Below are 22,201 nucleotides of genomic sequence, written 5' to 3'. Positions count from 1 at the left end.
CTAAGCTAAACTACAACTCCCAGCATGACCTGGCAGCCTTTAGCTGTATGGGCATGCTGGGAGTTGTTGTCCTAAACTACAACTCCCATGCTGGGAGTTGTGGTGCCTAACCCCCTTTCACTTTTAATACTAAACTATGCTAAATCACAACCTACACTAATCTACGGCTACGCTACCTACCTACGCTATTTGCGTAGTGCTGCGCATGCGCAGTACTACTTTAGCTGCACCCGCTGCTCTACTTTCTGTTCCCCGTTCCCTGAGAGTTAACAGGGGACGGGGAGCAGAGCGGGGAGGCAAGCGGTTGTCAGCGCTATCGGGCATAGGGAATCCCGATAGCACTGTCGAGCGATCGTGCTGGCGGGTGACAAGCTGATAACGCTGCTATCGGGCATAGGGATCCCGATAGGGGTGGCAAACAAGCTCGCTGGTGGGTGACAATAAAACAGTAAAAGTATTAGCTTCTGTGGCCCATTACCGCTCTCTGAATCGGGCCACAAAGGCCATGAGAGCTCCGTGCAGCTTCGGGCTATCACAGGGAGAGATCCTCTCCCTGTGATAGCCCAAGTGAGACTGCCGTGAGCTGCGATGCCTGATGATTAAATATGTCACGTGACACTCGCACACCCCCAGCCCCCGCAGTAACCAATGGTTGGGGGGTGGTGTGCGAGTGTCAGCCTATAGATTGTAATGGAGGCGGAGCGCTCTAGCAGGGAAAACTGCTGAGTCACTCCATCACAATCTATGACAAATCACAATCTACGGCAGTGCACCGACTCTGTACCTGTTAGAGCAGTCTCTGTCTTACCTGTTACAACTACTCCTTTTAGTGATTTTAAATGTCATGTTTTTTGCATTTATGTTTAATAAAATGTAGCTATTTTTGTGATCTATATACGCTTGTTGTTCTATTTTTGCTTTATGTCACATGCGTAGGATCTTTCATAGTCGTCAATTTTTGTTTGTATAATTCTTAGAGATGAGCGAATTTTCTGTAAATTTGATTCGTCACAAACTTCTCGGCTCGGCAGTTGATGACTTATCCTGCATAAATTAGTTCAGCTTTCAGGTGCTCCTGTGGGCTGGAAAAGGTGGATACAGTCCTAGGAGACTCTTTCCTAGGAATGTATCCACCTTTTCCAGCCCACCCGAGCACCTGAAGGCTGAACTAATTTATGCAGGATAAGTTATCAACTGCCGAGCCGAGAAGTTCGTGACTAATCGAATTTACTGTAAGTTCGCTCATCTCTAATAATTCTTTCAAATACAATGGATTGTAAGCTCTCCATATATTCTCAAACGAAAGCCCCAAACCTGTACAAAAATGGTATATAATTGTGCATTGTTTAATAACACTCAAGGCTGGCGGTTTCCCATAACAGTCCTGCAGATGGATGGGAGCTTGCACCATAAAAAAAGTCATGTTAATGGAGTATGTTTTTTTTTTTTTTAGGAGGTCTTGATACATAGCTGGCTTTGTTTGAAGCTTGTGTTTTTACATTGTTACTGTGCATGCCATATAATAAAATAAATGTGTGAATCAGCATTGCCAGGAAATGAGCAGACATTCGGTCCATACAATAGAAGACTTTATAGTTACCTATTTCCATGTTTGTCTGCTAACTGATCAACAAATGTCTTCATTTCTCCAGGGTCAATACAGCTGCTTTGAAATATTCAAAAACACACGTACACTGTAGAGTAACTTAAAAATAGAACATGTTTAATGCCATTACTAGTTTTACTGTGTAATATCCTAAAAGAGGTGTCACACAGTGCTCCAGAGTTGGGATGAATTTTCTCATTTTTATGTCTGGAAGTGCATGAAATTGATCCTTTTTATCTACTATAACTGTAATTTGTTGTTGGCTTCTGCACGGAGAGCAACCATCTAAGGGTCAGGCAGACAACATGACACATCAGGCAGCATTATATAAAGCATTCCCATGGTGTGAACATACAGAATAGAGTTTAGCTTTCCGTTATGTGAATCACAAAGAGCTTGGAAAATATTTCAGATATTATTATATTTCATAAGCCTTCCTTCACACCTATTTTTAGCATAGTTTTTTGACCAGGAAAAAAAAAAAAAAAGCCACAAAAGACTGCTTGTTGTTTTTATGTCCTTCATGTGCAGTTTTGTGTATTAGTAAATGCTCCTTACATGTCATGTGATTCTTTGATCTTTTTTTTTTTTTGAGTCTACTACAAGTTTTTTGCAAAATAGTATTTCTGAATAATGAACATTATTGTGCAATGAATGCCACCATTACTATATTGATGCACTGCAACGTTGTCCAGGAAAACCATTCGTATATATTACGCAAATGAGCTTAGGAGTATCACTATGCCCGTCTAGACCCCTCCAATCCCGTGCTTCTCATTCTGTGTCAGACATGGCTATGGGAGCGGTCAAGGCAGGAATGCCTTTGCACCGAAAGATACAGTGACCCCTCCAGTGCACCAAAGAGCTAATTTGCACATTGAATAAAACCATTTTCCTGGACGACAACAACAAAACAAGCCACTCAGAAGGGGAAGAGTCCTTTTATGCACAATGAGGGATATATATAATTAGTTTACACCATTTTCTTTTAGATTCTCTCCTATCTTACAGCCGGCCACCGTTTTTTATTTATTTTTAATCAAAATGGAAAATGTTGTGTCCCCCCATGGCATTTTTCCAGTGTTTTCCCAGAAAAATACCTTGTGTGAAACAAACAATTGACCTTAGTTATTATATTAGTCAGTATAAACAGTTATGCAATTGACATATCATTTCTTAGTTAAGTCCTTTACTTGCTGTCATTGAAGAGGAGTGCCTGACAAACTGTGTTTGTGTAGCTTAGAATACCCACTTTATTTAGGAACAGCTTAATTTTTTATATTTTTCTGCCCATACACATGTTGGTATAAGACCACTTCAGTCGTATTTTATTCCTTTTTTCAGGTTATCTTTTTACAAGATTTGTTGCAGAAATCTCTGCAACTTAAAAACTGAATGCATTTAAATGAAGTTGTTCCTACAGCACATGCATGGAATTGTGTGTTCATAATTGAGTTCTTTCCACAGCAATTCGGATGAAATTTCTGCATGTTATTCATCCAGTCATTATTGTACAGCAAAAATAAAATAAAAATACTTCTCCTTTCACAGATGCAAAACTCTATCCGTGAACACAGAGATGGGGGCAATGCTGGTGGGGTTTTCAACCGCTACAATGTGATCAGGGTATGTTATAAAGTGTCAGAGTTGTTTTAGTTGTTTTTTGTTTTATTTTTATTATTTTATTGCTTTCTGTTAGACTAGGTGTACACTGCTGTTTTTTTGGGGAGGTTTTTTTACGTACAAAATACAAGTTTTATACACTAGAAATAGATAAAAACATCTACTTCATTAATGGATGCAGGGTTGTTACTACCTATAAATCTATATTAACTTTAGACCTAGTACTATGTGTGCTGAACTTCATACAAAACAAGAATAAAAAATTTTGACAGCCCTAAAAAATAAAGGATTGCAAAGTATACTTTAATGCTGTATACAATGGCATAGTTAACTACACTTTTGTATACAGAAAAATTAAATGTAATAAAACACAAAACTGTGTGAATCCAGCCTTATTATTTATTTGAATACATGTAAAATTGTAATAAAATATTTTTTTCATGCTTCCCCCAGGCCAAACCATTTTGGAAGATATAGAAAATAAGAAAGTAATAAAACATAGTTAGCACTGTCACTTCCTAAAGACACGTCAAAAGTTTTGATTTGTGCTCCCACAATCTTTAGACACAGCCATGAGAAGAGCGCAGCTAAGCACTTCACTCCCCAGCTTGCTGCAGGAGACAGTCTCCATTTATAAGTCTATGGAGCCATTCTCCTGCAGTGAAAAAAAGATCTCTGCAAGCCGGGGAGAGAAGTGCTCAGCTGTGCGGATCCCCCTTTTATAACAAATGATCGTAGGGGTCTCAACACTGTGACCTTGGCCATTCAAAACTTTTGAATGTTCTTCGGACATGAACATTTTTTTTTAAGTGACAAACACTTTACATTTTACACCATATCATTCCACCTCGCGTTATCGCTGTCTGGTGATGGCAGGAGCAGAAGACACATTGAAATTGTCATTTTTCAATCTTAGTTTGGCATGTGAACATTGTATTTTGTTTTATCACAGATTCAGAAGGTTGTAAATAAAAAACTCAGAGAAAGATTCTGTCACCGCCAAAAGGAAGTATCTGAAGAAAACCATAATCACCACAATGAACGAATGTTGTTCCACGGTATGATGCTTTTCCTTTAGTATTTGTCCTGTTCCTGTGGAGGGTGATAACATTTTTTTTTTTTAGCCATTTATAAACTTTGTCTTAGTGTAATTAACGAAGTTATGCATATTTTCTGCTGCATATTTTCTTACCAACTGAAGTCAATGGGTTGCAAAATACTCTGCTGATTTTGCAACCCATTGACTTCTGTGGGTAGGTAAATATGCAGCAGCAAAACACTACACGTGTGACCCTACTCTTAGGAGTGATGCCTGTGTCACCTGTTGAGTCGAACTGCAGGGTATTTTACCAGCAATCAGGAGATTCCAAAGTTTAGTTCCCTGGTGGGACAATAAAATGAAAGTAAAAATAAGGAAAAGAAATCGATATAATGAAATAGAATAAGTGGAAATAATCAATAAATTAAAATGTGTGCCAGAAAGTTATAGAGATTTGGGAATTAAGTCCATTTAAAAATCTTAAACCTTCCAGTACTTATCAGCTGCTGTATACGTGTCTGTCCACAGTACTCTCTGCTGACACCTCTGTCCATATCAGGAACTGTCCAGAGCAGGAGAGGTTTGCTATGGGGATTTGCTCCTACTCTGGACAGTTTTGACAAGGACAAAGGTGTCAGCAAAGAGCAAGCACTGTGGTCAGACAAGAAAGGACTACACAACTTTCTCTGTAGTATACAGCAGCTGTTAAGTAATGGAAGGCTTAAGATTTTTATTACATAAACTTAATTTACAAATCTGTATAATTTTCTTGTACCAGATGATTTGAAAAAATTTTTGCCCTCCAAAGTACCTCTTTAATTTCTGTGAAACACCTAAGGTGGTTAATGAACTTCCTAAATGTTATTTTAAATACCCCAAGGGGGACAAGTAGAATGAAAAAAATGAGGTTATTGGACTTTTTAACATACAGACCACTTAAATCTACATCAAAATAGAACTGGTACCAAAAATACTATACTTCTAAGCACTCTAACGTTCTAAAAAATTAGAGACAGTTGACATATAATGCTAATATGAATTAATAACTCAATTATATGGCAGGAATATCACATTTTTAGATTTAGAAAAATGCTATATTTTCACAAAATACTGAACACTATACACAATAAACTGAATATTTATCTGGTATTGACCAGAATTTACCACTAGTATAAAGTACAATGTGTCACAATAAAAAATTTCAGAATAACTTCAATAAGTAAAAAACCTAATATCACATAAAGTGAGAAAGGTCACATTTGAAAAATGGGCCTTGGTCCTTAACCCCTAAAGGACCCAGCCCATTTATACCTTAAGGACCCCAGCCATTTTTTTGCACATCTGACCACTGTCACTTTAAGCATTAATAACTCTGGGATGCTTTTACTTTTCATTCTGGTTCAGAGATTTGTTTTTCGTAACATATTCTACTTTATGTTAGTGGTAAAATTTTGTCGATACTTGCATCATTTCTTGGTGAAAAATTTAAAAATTTGAGAAAATTGAAAATTTTGGATTTTTTTTTTTACTTTGAAGCTCTCTGCTTATAAGGAAAATGGATATTCAAAATAAATGATATACTGATTCACATATACAATATGTCTACTTTATGTTGGCATCATAAAGTTGATGACAATTACGTCACACTCCAATGATCTGGGTGCTCTAAGTAGAAATCCCAATCCTTAGTATCAATGATAAAGTAAACTTGGCACACCAATAGATGCAAAATTGAGTATTTTATTAGCAATCCAAAAATAAATGTAATGTTTCGATCCAATTAGGATCTTCCTCAGACCTATGAGGAATAACAAATACAGAACATATAATAAATAAAATGTAGAGACACATGTTAGGAATTATATGATATTCATACTCGAAAGTAATAAAACAAAAAAGGAAAAAATAACCACAACAAAATTATGTATGATACAACACAAGGTATGTATACAGTGGGGAAACATAACAATGAAAAAAGACATAGGAAGTACAGAATGTTAGTACAACTAAATGAATGGTATATGGACATCAAACTACTGTTGGTACAGAGAAATCATGACATCACAAACTACCGTATGTTAGAAGAGAAAAAAAATATACATAAAGCAATAAAGGCATACGTGAGAGGATATCCGAACTCCTATTCTGGGCTTACCGGATTGCTGTAGAGGCAGTGGTTAGTAAAATTAGTAAGGATAATGATATCTGGAAGTGCAGCATATAGCTGTGTTACAACACTAGCAGCTATATGCTGCACTTCCAGATACCATTATCCTTTCTCTACATTTTATTTATTATATGTTCTGTATTTCTAATTCCTCATAGGTCTGAGGAAGATCCTAATTGGATCGAAACGTTACATTTATTTTTGGATTCCTAATAAAATACTCAATTTTGCATCTATTGGTGTGCCAAGTTTACTTTATCATTGGCATAATAAAGGTGACGTGTTTTTACTTTTGGAAGACATCAGAGGGCTTCAAAGTTCAGCAGCAATTTTCCAATTTTTCACAAAATTTTCCAAATCTGATTTTTTTTCAGGGACCAGTTCAGTTTTGAAGTGGATTTGAAGGGCCTTCTTATTAGAAATACCTAATAAATGACCCCATTATAAAATCTGCACCCCCCAAAGTATTCAAAATGACATTCAGTAAGTGTGTTAACACTTTAGGTGTTTCACAGGAATAGCAGCAAAGTGAAGGAGAAAATTCAAAATCTTCATTTTTTACACTCGCATGTTCTTGTAGACCCAGTTTTTGGATTTTAAAATTTGTAATCTAATTTCTCTCGAGTAAGGAAATAAGGTTAGCTAAACTGCTCGGTCGATGGCGTACACATAAAAGAATACCAAAGTCCAAAACTGTGCAATTTTGGGCACTTCATATGTCATAAAGCCCTCATATAGCCCTGTATGTGGAAAAATAAAGTTATAGTGGTCAGAAGATGACAGTTTTAAACATACTAATTTTAGTGCATGTAGTTATCTTATTTTTTTTTAAGTAGTAAAAAAAAAAACATAAATTATAAATTGGCTATCCTTGTAACCGTATGGACATACAGAATAAAGGTAAAGTGTCATTCTTACCGAAAAGTGCACTGTGTAGAAACGGAAGCCCTAAAAAGTTATAAAATGGTGTTGTTGTTTTTTTTTATTTCACCCAACAAATAATTTTTATTTTATTTTTTTGCCGCAGATTATGTTATAATATAAGTGATGTAATTACAAAGGAAAATTGGTGATGCAGAAAACAAGGCTTTATATGGGTCTGTAGGTGCATTGAAAGTGTTATGATTTTTAGAAGGGAAGGAGGAAAAAACAAAAGTGCAAAAATGAAAATTGGCCTGGTCCTTAAGGTCAAAATGGGCTTGGTCCCCAAGGGGTTAAGGGATTAATTTGGAACTTCCCCTTCAGTCCCCTTACAATTCAGAGAAGACTGTATGTTCCAAAAATGTTATTTTCTCTGCCTAAACTACAATATAAAATTAGACCTAAGTTTTCTTTTTACTTTCCTTACAGGTTCTCCCTTTATCAATGCAATCATTCACAAAGGCTTTGATGAACGACATGCTTACATTGGAGGCATGTTTGGTGCTGGCATCTATTTTGCTGAAAATTCTTCAAAAAGCAATCAGTATGTCTATGGCATAGGGGGAGGAACTGGGTGCCCGACACACAAGGATAGATCCTGTTATATTTGTCACAGGTTTGTGTCCTGTTGGAATCTAATGTTTTCATGTGTGTATAGTGTTCTCGAAGGAAGATGCATTAGACATTCATCACTTGTCACTGAGCTTGTGGTGATGAACACTATTTTGTCTACACTAAGAAATATATATTTGGTGCCAGGGGTCAATACTTCCTGTAATATACCAGAAACATGCAGTCAACATAGGTTAGTGACACAGCCAGACACCAGTGTTGAATCAGTTACCCACTTCCTGGGTACGCTGAAAGAATAAAAATGTTTTCAAACCAACTGGTGCCAAAAAGTTAAACAGATTTGTAAATTACTTCTATGTAAAATAGAATTTCTTCCAGTACTTATCAGCTGCTGTATGCTACAGAGGAAGTTATGTAGTTCTATCCAGTCTGACCACAGTGTTCTCTGCTGACACCTCTGTCTGTGTCAGGAACTGTAGTAGACTGAAAAGAATTATACAACTTTCTCTGTAGTATACAGCAGCTGATAAGTACTGGAAAGATTAAGATTTTTAAATAAAAGTAATTTACAAATCTATTTAACTTTCTGGCACCAGCGGATTTAAAAATAAAAATTGTTTTCCACCAAAGTACCCCTTTAAATTCACAATAGTAACATTTAAAAATGTCCCTCTTATGGTTTTTAGTCCAGCTGTTGCATGATATTAGGATAAATACATCCACATATAAATACCACACAACACACAGATTATAACAGAACTAGGTATTAAAAGATATCCTAAGGAATAAAAATCAATTCAACAGGTGCCAGAAAGCTATACATATTTGTTATTTGTGAGGAGGTAATTTGCAAATCTGTATAATTTTCTTATACCAGTTGATTTGAAAAATATATATTTTTTCCAGAATACCCGTTTTAACAATCCAACTTTGAACAGAGCCACCCACATAGCCTCTTGCTAAAGATAGGATACACCAACTCTGCCCCGTACTATAGTCCCATGTACGTGCCTCTACAGCACAAGAGGGAACCCTACTGTACTAAAGATTCCACCACCCGTGACGGCTCCGTTTCGTGGCAAAACCGCTTGTTCACAAAACAGAGCCGTCGCTCCCCACACTCTTTCTGAGCGCTTTTTGTTTTGTCCTCACTGTCCTGGTGTATTGAGGTCCTGCACCGCAATTTTGTAATAAAACCTCCATGTTTGCATCGGTTATCAGGTGAGTGCTACGTTTATTCTACATACCTGCTTGTAAAGTTTTGGTTTCTACACGGGAGCACCTCCACATCTGACCATAGTGATTTATCCTGCTGTATCCAGTTTACCCTAGTGACACCTCTTTAGTGCCGAGATAGCTTGCCGCTATTTGTACACAGAGTGATGTTTATGTCACCTGCTCCTTCATAGGAAATCACATTTTGGATGAGCAGCTGTCCTCCTGCCCAGAGGGGAGCAGAGCTGCGCAATTGGACAAAAATGGTCACAATAACATATCAGTATGTGTAAGTTACTCACTTCAAGGGTTGGAATGCTTTGCAAATTCCTTTAAAATACCACATTACATACTGTATAGGAGAAAATGGAAAATGTCCAGCGTAGGTGATGTGCAAAAATCTTCTTCTTTATTACTTAAATGCCAGCATGCAGGATAAGTGACGCGTTTCAGGTGTCGGTCTGCACCCTTAGTCATACATAGCATAAAATGTGACACAATACACATATATAAGGGGAAGTGTGGGGTCAGCCCCCTCCAGGTGAACTGGATTAGGGCGGACTCCATGCTTTATCCCCTTACATGATAAAACCATAAACCTGCTATAGCAATACAATAATATGTTTCTATCTATAGTAAGCAGGATAGTGCATCCATATACATGTTGAGTAATAGTATACAAAATCCACCATGAAATACCTAAATGTTATACTGTATGAGAATCATATGTATGTAAAATATGCAGATATATGGTACAGATGGACACACAAAAAATCTGTATGTATCATGTTAATCAATAAGCCTTAAGAGAAATATGAAGTTATGAAGCATGCCTAAAACATGAATATCCATTGTTGAAGTGAACCATAAGCACCCTAACAAAACTTAAACAAAAATAAAAATAAATTCTTATACAAAAATACAACACAACAACAGAAAACAAAGAACATGACATTGGTATCAAACAATACATTAACTGCAATACCTCTTTTGTTATATATTTAATTTCTTGTACATCCTGCAAGGTTCAGTACGTGGGATGCACGCCTAATCCCCTGAAAGTCTGTGTCAGTAAACACCTATCTTACATTAAGCATTTCATTTCCAGACATGTGTCAGCAGTTTCCCAACAATGCGCAAAACGACATACAGGGGACACATCCACCATCCAACTGATTGTTATAGAAAAAGTGAATCTGCCGTATCGGGGAGGTGGTCACACACAAATACTTAGAAATAGAGAAGTGTTTTGGATTCTTAAATTAGCTACTCGAGTACCGCGTGGTCCAATTGGACGCCAAGATGTCATTTTGCATTATTGATTATGGGAAGGCTGTGAATATAATGTTTTTTTTCTGTTGCTGTGTTGTATTTTTGTATAAGAATTAATTTTTATATTTAAGTTTTGTTAGGGTGCTTATGGTTCACTTCAACAATGGATATTCATGTTTTAGAGTTAAATTCATATTTCTCTTAAGGCTTATTGATTAACATGATACATACATATTTTTTTTGTGTCCATCTGTACCATATATCTGCATATTTTACATACATATGATTCTCATACAGTATAACATTTAGGTATTTCATGGTGGATTTTGTATACCATTACTCAACATGTATATGGATGCACTATCCTGCTTACTATAGATAGAAACATATTATTGTATTGCTATAGCAGGTTTATGGGTTTCATCATGTAAGGGGTTAAAGCGTGGAGTCCGGCCTAATCCAGTTCACCTGGAGGGGGCTGACCCCACACTTCCCCTTATATATGTGTATTGTGTCTCATTTTATACTATGTATGACTAAGGGTGCAGACCGACACCTGAAACGCGTCACTTTTATCCTGCATGCTGGCATTTAAGTAATAAAGATTTTTGCCCATCACCTACGCTGGACATTTTCCATTTTTCTTCTAATCAGTTTGTTGCTTGCCACAGCACGGTCCGAGCGGTGGGCGAATCACGAGGTGAGCTGGAGATTTGCTATCTTTACTAATACCTACATGCCTTATACAAATGTAATCTACATAAGGTGGAGTAATTTTGTCAGTATATTGTCTTTCACATCGTCTACAGATCCTAAAATACAATCTGTAGTCCAGGACTGCATTTAGAATTCCTCAGGCTTTATAATAGAAATTGTGCAGATTTGTTAATGTCTGCATAGAGCTTGTATCTTGGGAATTGATATCTTTACTACACACACAGTACAGTAATATAATTAATTGTAGCAAAAAAAAAAAAAAAATAGGTAAAAATAGCTGCTCCAATGCATTAGATAATCTGGGAGGAGCTGTTAGTGGCGGGTCTAATGGACAAGGTGGCTGATTGTTTCTAATGACAACCAGCAAATACTGAATGGAGTTCTCATTTCTAGGGGTGAGTTCAGACAAGGCAGATATTTTGTGTGCATTCCTTTGTGCAGAACATATGCTGCTGATTTGCATGACCACTTTGAACCTTAGTTTGCATAATCTCCGTAAAATGTTCAGTAACTTTATAAGAATACATTACTATACTTTTACAGCGTGTATAAAATACAGGGGACGTTAGACATAGCAGAATTGTTGCAGATTTTTGGTGCAAATTTCATTCCAAAAAGGAGTTACAATTTACTGTACAATACATGTGGATGAAAATCATTGCTTAAAGATATACGCTTCTTGCATATGCTAATATTAATGTCATATTCTTTTTAATACGGAAAAAGCCTCTGTGGTAAAAGAAGTCAAGACATTAGGGTGTTCAGTGTTCTGGACAATCATTCTTTGTACTGCATATATTTTTTCATGCTGACAGAGCAAGGTTTTAAATGCCAGTGGCTAGATTTATTGTATTTTCCTCACAATGCTATCAAATCTAATCATTTGGAGGACATGCTAGGACTTTCTGCTTGTGATTTATATGTGACCTTGGTTATTCTTAAGTTTATGGCAATAAGTATGATATGCAGCCTGCCTAGATTTTGGTAAAAGGAAACCCTGTATAAAACACATCTTCTAAGGTTTGCTTTTATAAAATAGCAAATCAAAATCTCAAATAGCTAAAAAAATATCTTCCTTTATTACAAATAGAATATTACAGAATACAGTATATATAAATCCCCATAAAAACAGTAATTCACATTAATACACAAGGTGCAATATTTATAGGGACAATCCCCAATATTACATCCTAACCCGACGCGTTTCCCCGTAACTGGGTAATTTACAGTAACATACGGTTCATCAGGGGTAAAAAGATGGTTGTGGTTGCTTTAAAGCACAAACTTATATGTGAGCAGCATATAGAACATATAAACAACAGATAAGGCAAATACATAAAAAAACATTATTAGACTCTGAGATAATCAAATGGTCTGTTCAGGTTTTGGAGCTGCAGATTGCAGTGATGCATCCTCAGACCTTCATTATTGTCTCAATACAGTCACAGTAGTCAAGGTATGTTTCTCTCTATAGCTGCTCTCAAAGATATATAGAGTGTACTCAGAATATATCCTCCAGGGATGCCACTACAGTCATGTAGATACATAAAGATACAGCCATCCAATTGATACAAATTCAGCGGTATATGTTATCAACCAGCCACACTCAGTTAGCAAAATCCTCCATATCTATTCCCGCTGCTAGTCGTCACCTAAGCTTAATACAGCAACCATTTAAGCACATGACCACCGCTCCTGATGCTGAGGGATGTGGTCATCAGGTCATCGGCATCAGGAGACTATTTATCTATCAGTGATTTGTCTTTTATAAAATAGCTTTTATATAGCTCTTAATTCTTGACAAAAGAAAATTGTGCGCTGCTTTAAAGGGCCACAGTACATTTGATGACTGTATTGTCATTGGGAACCCCACCAATGCCGAGAATTCGGTTTTAAAGGGGTACTCCCAGGGAAAACTTTTTTTGTTTGAAATCAACTAGTGCCAGAAAGTTAAACAGATTTGTAAATTACTTCTATTAAAAAATCTTAATCCTTCCAGTACTTATTAACTGCTGAATACTACAGAGGAAATGGTTTTCTTTTTGGAACACAGAGCTGTCTGCTGACATCATGACCACAGTGCTCTATGCTGACATATCTGTCCATTTCAAGAACTGTCCAGAGTAGGAGAAAATCCCCATAGCAAACATATTCTGCTCTGGACAGTTCCTAAAATGGACAGAGATGTCAGCAGAGAGCACTGTGGTCATGATGTCAGCAGAGAGCACTTTGTTCCAAAAAGAAAAGAATTTCCTCTGTAGTATACAGCAGGATTAAGATTTTTTGATAGAAGTAATTTACAAATCTGTTTAACTTTTAAAAAAATAATAAAAAGTTTTCCATGGGAGTACCCCTTTAAGTGGTTATGCAATGAGGAGTCTGAATGGATTGGTGGTGATACATCCTGTTGCTTTATTCTTTATTTTTTTTTTAATTTATAATGGTGCTCTGTTTATTAGGTTAACCACTAGTGTTAGAATGCAGATTTTGGAATCCAATTAAACTCTTATTTGATGAATCATATAGTAATATTATCAACCACTTGCTCCCAAACTTACTAAATCTTAGAGTATTTCCAATTTAGGTGTTAGTTACCTTCCAGTAGCCTCAAATGTTACCAGATCTTTAGGTCTGTTTTCCATGTGAGTTTGCTGAATGTTTTCTAATTGAAAAGTCCCCCATACCTGGCAAACTATTTATATTTCAAATTAATCTCAAAAGGGTGCACAGCCAATCAAGGGGATGTGTTTCTAGCGACTGTTTTTAAAGGTGTTATCCAGCGGGAGAGTTTTTTTTTTTTTTAATATAAAAACAATGGCCTTTGTGAGGGATACAAAAAAAATAATCCTTTACTCTCTGTGCTTCAGCGATGCATCCGGTGTCCTGCCCCTAATGCAATCATCTTTCTGAGCTGAAACGTGTGTCCTCCCTGGGAAGCGCCTGGGACAATGTGTCATACTGCCACTCAGAGAATCACTGACCCTGGTGGGACATTGTGGCATCCAGCAATTCGCTGAGCAGCAGATTGACACATTGGGCTTGGGTGCTTCCCAGGGACAACACGTTGCGCTGCCGCTCAGGAAGTCTGTCGCATCGGGGGGGACCAGAGCAGGACGCCAGGTGCATTACAGGAGCACTGGAAGTAAGTAATGGTTTATTTATTTTAAATCCCACACAATGACTATAATTTAACTTAATAGATTGAATCGAAGAAAAAAGTAGAATAGCACTTACTCACTGTATAATAAGTAACTCAAACACCTCATACTATCTGATGGTTGCACCAGAACACTTGTTGACCAGATAAGGCTGGGTCCACACCACGTTTTTCAAATATGGTAACCGTATACGGTTTTCCGCAAAAAAACGTATACGACCGTATCCGAAACCGTATGCATACAGAATGCATTGTAAACCGTATTCCAAATGTTGTGTACGGTTGCATCCGTTTTGCCTCGGATACGGTTTTGCCGATTTTTCAACCGTAGGCAAAAACGCTGTCGACCACGTTTTGGAAAACCGTATGTGAACCGTATGCGATTCTTTTAACATTGTTGTCTATGGGAACCGTACACAGAATTTCAGAATACGGTTGCACACGTTTTTTCTAATCCGTTTTTGGAGTTGACACATGCGCAGATTGGAATTTCAATAGAACAATAGTAACTTTATTAAATTGCTGGAAAACTAATTCCAACAAAATAGCAAAACCGTTGGCAAAAACTGATGCAAACGGATAGAACCGTATGGGGAAAAACCGTATACGTTTTAATTTGGAGTCATACGGTTGTATAAGGTTGCATACGGTTTTTGCCATACGTTTTTTAGCGGAAAACCGTATACGGTATCCGTATTTGAAAAACGTGGTGTGAACCCAGCCTAAGAGTATAACAATGCAAAAAAAAAAAAGTCCAGCATCCAGTTCAGTCCGGTAAAACTTGCATACCGCTTGATGTCAGAAATGAAGAGGAGAGAAGGAAAGGCGGGAGTTTGATTGCGCTGCCAAAGATAAACAGCCATTCACAGGATTTCTCCTTCCAGGAAGGTTTATTATTTAAATAAATAAAAGCACATGCAATGCGTTTCAAAGCATTTATGGCTTTTTCATCAGGCGTGATAAACCAAACACAAAAGAAACTTTATTTTGTGTTTGGTTTATCACTCCTGAGGAAAAAGCCATAAAAGCACAAGCAACGTGTTTCAAAGCCGTTATTGAAATAATAAACCTTCCTGGAAGGAGAAATCCTGTGAATGGCTGTTTATCTGTGGCAGCGCAAACAAACTCCCGCCTTTTCCTTCTCTCCTCCATTTCTGATATCTGACACGCTTGCTGGTCAGCATGGGGAGCTGCAGCAGCCATCCATGGGTCTGTTTTACTGGCCTCTAATCTGCACAACACCACCAGGTGAGTGTGTTTATCTCTATTGAGAAACTACCATCGGTACCGTTGGATCCCACACAGGGGAACGCTCCTTGTTCTGTATTTGTATACCGCTTGATGTGGTATTTTATTTTTAGATGTAATTAACTGAATTAATTAGTAGACTTTTCTTTTCTTTTTTTTTTTTTATGAATAGAATGATGCATTTGATAACAGATGCTATTTGCATTTTTGTCAGTTTCCCTTTAAATCAACCCTAACCCATCCCCTTATGCAAGGGTGGAGGTTTTGTCTGAAGTCCCATGCAAGTCTATTGGACTTCCGGTATATCTTATGATCATATTTCTCTTGGGCTGCAAAGTTTTCCTGGGGTTTTTAAACACCCTGCAAATTGTCCAGCAGGTAGGTGCAGAGCAGGGTAGGGGACATGAGGACTAAAGCGTCATTGTTGCTTTTTCTCTCCCACAAGGTTTAGGTAGACTAAGCAGCGCTTGTACAATATATATATATATATATATATATATATATATATATATATATATATATATATATATATATATAATTTAGTTTTTAGCTAACTTTAACCACTTTGAAATTATAAACCCTTTAAGTGTAAAAAAACAAACAAATAAAACATTATGGAAATGAAATGCGGTTTCAGTGTCTAACAGTAGCAAAGATTATTTCTCATTAGCCAGCTCATTGATAGCAATTGATAGCAATGGTAAATCGCTTGTCCAGGTATTATCCATAACATATCTCATAGTTCTCCACAAAAAATAAACTACATAGAGCAAATGTAGTTTACATGCATTTTCAAATCTAATCTATTATTTTTTTGTCTTTTAGACAAATGTTGTTTTGTAGAGTGACACTTGGAAAATCTTTCCTGCAATTTAGCACTATGAAGATGGCACATGCCCCTCCAGGTCATCATTCTGTTATTGGCAGGCCTAGTGTAAATGGACTAGCATATGCAGAATATGTAATCTACAGAGGAGAACAGGTATGTACAATAAGAAATAAAAGTGATTGTATATCTCTGTTATGCTATGCATTTATGGTTGGTCTAGGTCTGCTGCTAGGACTGCTGGCTACTCACTGTGCAACTAAATGAAAACCTTTAAAAGAGGATTTAGCTTTACATTTTGTCGGATATCCATGAATCAGAAAGTAATGGCATATCCTAGTTATACACAATTACTTGCTGTCATGAGAGCCTTTAAAGGGAAACTGACAGCCTGTTAAACCCAGTACACTGGGTTATAGTGTGGGTGAACCTGTGTAGAAAGATGTTTTACTTAATAAAATAGTCCAGCCATCTTTGAGATATAGCCCCTGTTAATAGTATGCAAAGTACCTCCTCCCCAATGGAGGCAATAGTCTTGCTGAGCTTCTTGACTTTCACATCCTAGTGATGTGAGAGCCTGAGCCCATGTGAGGGCTCTGCTCTTATGGCAGGGCGTATGTGCCACTCCTTCATGTTTACTTTCATGTCTCACATTTTTTTTACTCAGGTTCACCTGTGTAGAAGGTTTATTTTGGGTGAACAGCACAACTAAGTTTATTCTTGAGGAATAAAAATATAAGTTACATGTACTTGGCGTAATTTAACTTTTATGTATATAATGAGAGAACCAGGAGAAGCAGCACAACCAATGGTGTAGATGTGTAGGTACTTAAATACAGAAAATAAAATGAATTGCAGCACTCGATGCAAGGTTTCAAGGTGAAAAAAGGCTAACATTTATTCCATCCAAACTTGCACTTTGGATAGAATAAATATTAGCCTTTTTTCACTTTGAAACCTTGCCTTGAGTGCTGCAATTCGTTTTGTTTTCTCTGTGTGTGCGGGTGTGCGCGTGTGTGTGTGTGTGTGTGTGTGTGTGTGTATATATATATATATATATATATATATATATATATATATATATATACATTTATTTTATGGATAGGTGTAGATATTGGGATGGGAACATGCTGGTACCTATCAACACTAGCCTATGCATGTCACATTCATTAAACTGCACTGAAAGTGATTACTAATATGAAGATGTAGAGGAACCTGTTTCAAACATTTGATGTCTTCTAGTGTCATAAAATGTATAGCAGACTGTGCTAGAAATGTGCAGCAGTGTGTTGTGGGGGCAGAGGATCTGTACCCACTTCATCCCCAGCAGATACAAGAGAGTAAGCCTTCTGGTGTATTGACCAAAATTTGAAAACACCAGTTCCGGCTGTGCCCTGTAGGTGCATGTTAGTAGGTGCATTCTAAGGTAAATGGTAGATGAGATTTTTAAAAACCTGACTGGATTTGTTAGATTAACCCTTCAGAGTGGGGACAAGTTGATTTTATTGCTGTAAGGCTTCTTTCACACTGCCGTTAGTACACGGCAGTGTGACGGCCGCCGGAAGAGCCAGGTAGAATAGCGAGCGGGAGAAAAATTACTGCTTGTGCCGTCTTTTTCTCCCACTATTCATAACTGCACCCAGCGGCACCCATAATAGTAAATGGGAGCACCGAGACCCTTGGTTTGCTTTTGCTGTTGTTCCCTGTCATGAGAACAGCCATTAAGTTCAGGAAGAAAAAAAAAAAGACTTTGATGGCCGTTGTCGACGAGGAGCAACAGCAGTGTAAAGGGCCTTAGAGAAGAGAGGTAACAAATTTCTGGGATACACCTATATTGTATACACCGATTCCACTTTCAACGGGCCAAAAAGGAAACACATTGGTTTTACTGGGGTATTGACTACAAGTCTGACCTGTGCTGTCACGCCCCCTCCCGTAGGCTTGCATTGAGGGGCGGAGCGTGACGTCACACGGGGGCAGAGGCGTGACGTCACACGCCGCCGGCCGTGTGGTCGCCGGTAATCGGACCCGGAGCGAACACTCTTCGGGAACTGATTACAAACGGGGTGCTGCATGCAAGATCCCAAGGGTCCCCAGCTGCAGGACTCCCGCGATCAGGCATCTTATCCCCTATCCTTTGGATAGGGAATAAGATGTGTAAGCACCAGAGTACCCCTTTAAGGGCTTGTCCTCACTGCAGACTGAATGACCGCTTGCAGCAGATACTGCCAAAGTAATCGGCGTTAAAACCTCATAGATGGCAATGCAGTCCGGTGGAAATCAGCTCGGCAGCCATCCGTTCTGCTGAGGCGATTCAGCACTATGCACAGAGCAGCAGAATCCTTCTGAAAACAATGAGATTCTGCTGCAAACGGAGTTATGCCGACAGAATGTCCCCAGTGTGAACAGACCCATCTTTCCCCTCCTCCTTTAGACCCCCAAGTCCCCCCAGACTCCTCTGTGCCCCCCCAGCCCCTTTCTTCTCTACACCCCAATTAAGTCATGCTCCTTCACACCTTTCTGGCACCCCCTTGGTCATGCTCCTTTACACTTTTCTGCTAAACCCCCTAGGTAGGAAAAGGGGGGGGGGGTGTAGTAGGCAGCTAGAGCCGCATTTATTTTATTAAAATAAAAAAATGAAATCTGGCGGGCCGCATTTTATAATTACATAAGGAACACTATAACAATATTTTAAAAGTTTAGTTTGGTGACAGGTACTCCTTAACATGTTGCTTATACATTAAGTGGCATATTAATAAAAAAAAAAGGGGGGGGGGTTGAATGCTAAGCATGTGCACATGGAAATATAACAGGCTACCATTAAGTGTATGGAAAATACAAGCCAGTATATAAATAGTGGATTGAGAAGTATATAGCCATGACTTTCTACTGTATTTTATTCTACAGGCTTACCCAGAATATCTCATCACATACCAGATTGTGAAGCCAGAAGCTCCCTTACAAGCTGCCACAACAGCAGAGCAAAAAACCTAGTTGATTTCTAAGGACTCATTAAAATGAACAGCTACAACAGAGTGACTCTAAGAGACTGGATAAAAGTGTTATATTGATGGTGGATGCACTCCCACTGGCTACTGTTCCTTTAATGAAGATGTTTACAAGGAGCTGCCTTTTTAATAACGTTTCTCAGGCTCATTTTTAGTAGGTCATCCAAGGCAAACCACGTATTTGCAAAATATTATAATTTGAGATGTTAGCAGCATTATACTATGTGTTGCCACATCATTTCCAAATCTGTTTGAGTGTTACATGTATGTGTAATGTTTCTGTGATTATTTTAAAGGTTACCTGTCAATTGCTTTTATGCCTATAGCACCACTGTCTTATACTGTAGTTGATTAGTGTTCTAAGCATGTGCCTCTAATATATTATTAGTTGTTGCATTCTTTGATCACATGTGCTGTATGTAAATCGGCTAATAGCAGTCGTGGAAATCATGCTGCATGGCGCTTTCCCTAGGAACAGCTATTTTGGCTTGATTAATGTCCCTGAGACCAGGCATTATTATCACAAGCCTGCTCTAAATCTAACACATGTGGCAAAGAATTAGAATGCAACTGCACACGTTTGGGACTTAGAGGATGTGATGATGTATTCTTTCCCTTAGGGCCACCAAACAAGCCAGAATGGGTATGTTTAGAAATGTGACTTTTCAGCCAATCGACTTCACCTCCATGACTGAGACAAGGTAAATTACATCCAGCGTGTGGTCACAGTTATTCTTCTAGATAATGCATCAACTAATAACATGCTATATGTAGGGACATGTTTAGAAAGCTAAAAGCCTACTATATGTAGGGAGATGTTTAAAAAAAAAAGCTAGAAGACTACTGTAAAAGGCAATGGTAGTGCTTTAGGGACATAAGTTACTTACAGGTGTTCATTAATATACAGTCATCTTAAGGTCCTTGCTATTTATTTGTTTTTATATGTGTTTATAAATACACTAAAGTGAGCTGAAATCTTAAAACATTATTTTCTTTTCCTTTGCACAAAGGTGAGTTCATAAACAATGCAATATTTACTTGGAACAAGTCAGAATATTTGATAAATGTCTTTTAATATATTTGCACTTTTATGAATAACTATATTGTCTACATATGAAGGAGGAACAAAGAGGCATAAAACACTAAAGCAGCTAAAATTTTCTCTAAGATGGATATACAGGAAAGTAAAAACATTACCAAAGCCAAACTTGCTACATACCAACACAGAGATGCATATATTTAAATGGGTTATGTAGGATTTGTTTAGTTATTCCCTTTCCTCAGGATAGGCCATCAATATTATATTGTTGAGGGTGTGACCTTGTGTTTGAGGAGGCCATTGTTAACATCAGATTTTACTGTGGTTTTTACTAAAACATGCAATATTTTTCATAATAGCCGTAATGATACCAAACACAGCCAATACTAAAAATGACAGCAAAACACAGTTTTAACCAAGGTAAACAAAGACAAGGCTTCGTACAGTTGATCACCGTGGTTGCAGAAAGTTGGACCCCCTCTGATATAAAATTAATGGCCTAAAAGTGCATTAAAGAGTTATTCCAGCTTCTGAAAATAAAGCTTAGTCATTGTATTATGAAAAGATGAAAGGGGTATTCCGGTGGAAGCCTTTTTTTTATATATTTATTTATTTATTTATTTTTTAAATCAACTGGTGCCAGAAAGTTAAACAGATTTGTAAATTTCTTCTATTAAAAAAATCTTATTCTTTCCAGTACTTATTAGTGTCTGTAGGAGGAAATTCTTTTCTTTTTGGATTTCTTTTGTCACCAACACAGTGCTCTCTGCTGACACCTCTGTTCATTTTGGGAACTGTCCAGAGTAGCATATGTTTGCTATGGGGATTTTCTCCTGCTCTTGACAGTTCCTAAAATGGACAGAGATGTCAGCAGAGAGCACTGTGTTCCTGACAGAAAAGAAATCCAAAAAGAAAAGAATATACAGACGCTAGTAAGTACTGGAAGGATTAAGAATTTTTAATAGAAGTAATTTACAAATCTGTTTAACTTTCTTGCACCAGTTGATTTAAAAAAAAAATAATAATAATAATTTCCACTGGAGTACCCCTTTAATAATTTTGCATTATACATTCTGTAGGAATTTTTCATGGTTTCATAGTTATTCTTGCGGTCAGTGTTTACTTTTAATGGCAAAAAATTGTCCAGGTCATATGATGGGCACACTGGTGCATTGCTCCTTACAAGAGAGATCTGTGATAATTGTAACGTACCCTACATTTGTGTGATCGTCACAAGGGCACATTTTTACCACCTGGAAGTCAACACTTATGCGAAGTTTCCACTTGTTTTTTGGGGGGAAAAATGCAGAGAAAAACTGCAAATCTGCCGCATGGCGTTTTTTCGGCCAAAAAAACGCTTCAGACAGATGTTAGCTGTAAATCAATGAGAAATTGCAAAATAATTTTTCCTCTTGGTGTTTTTTTTTTAATCCTTTTGGCGGTTTTTCACTGGTGTTTTTCTCCCATAGAAGTCTATGGGAGTAAAAAAAAAAAAACGCCAAGAAAGACGACACATGGTTTTTAACTTTGGCGGTTTTTATTCTTTTTTGGACTTTAGCAATCCAAAAAAGATGGATATACCTTTTTTAATCAAATTTTGTAGGGTACCATTAAAAAAAAAAAAAAAAAAAAGACAACGAAATGTATCTTTTTTTATAACGAAATTTCTATTAATTTTTATAACAGGGATCAGGTTATGTGTGCGGGCAGGGCACTAAAAATGTAGCCGACAATAATAAAAAATGTAGTGTGTGCGTGTTTTTCACTTTTTTTTTTTTTTTATACATTTT

General features: G+C 37.4%; 1 protein-coding gene across 2 annotated transcripts in view; it reads left to right on the top strand.

The window, feature by feature from the left end:
- TNKS (tankyrase) overlaps positions 1–21,039 on the top strand; it is a 239,391-nt gene extending 218,352 nt beyond the window's left edge. For both annotated transcript variants that reach the window (XM_056569535.1, XM_056569527.1), the window contains exons 23-27: positions 3,158–3,232; positions 4,182–4,287; positions 7,786–7,972; positions 16,364–16,520; positions 19,272–21,039. In XM_056569535.1, the coding sequence (XP_056425510.1) occupies positions 3,158–3,232; positions 4,182–4,287; positions 7,786–7,972; positions 16,364–16,520; positions 19,272–19,358 (612 nt within the window). In that variant the 3' untranslated portion in view covers positions 19,359–21,039. The remainder of the gene's footprint in view (positions 1–3,157; positions 3,233–4,181; positions 4,288–7,785; positions 7,973–16,363; positions 16,521–19,271) is intronic.
- The last annotated feature ends 1,162 nt before the right edge of the window (positions 21,040–22,201 follow it).

The sequence above is a fragment of the Hyla sarda genome, chromosome 1 (genome assembly GCF_029499605.1).
Source record: "Hyla sarda isolate aHylSar1 chromosome 1, aHylSar1.hap1, whole genome shotgun sequence".
In the NCBI taxonomy this organism is placed as follows: Eukaryota; Metazoa; Chordata; class Amphibia; order Anura; family Hylidae; genus Hyla; species Hyla sarda.
Note: the sequence above shows the minus strand (reverse complement) of the source record. Positions and strands in the feature narration are given on the sequence as shown.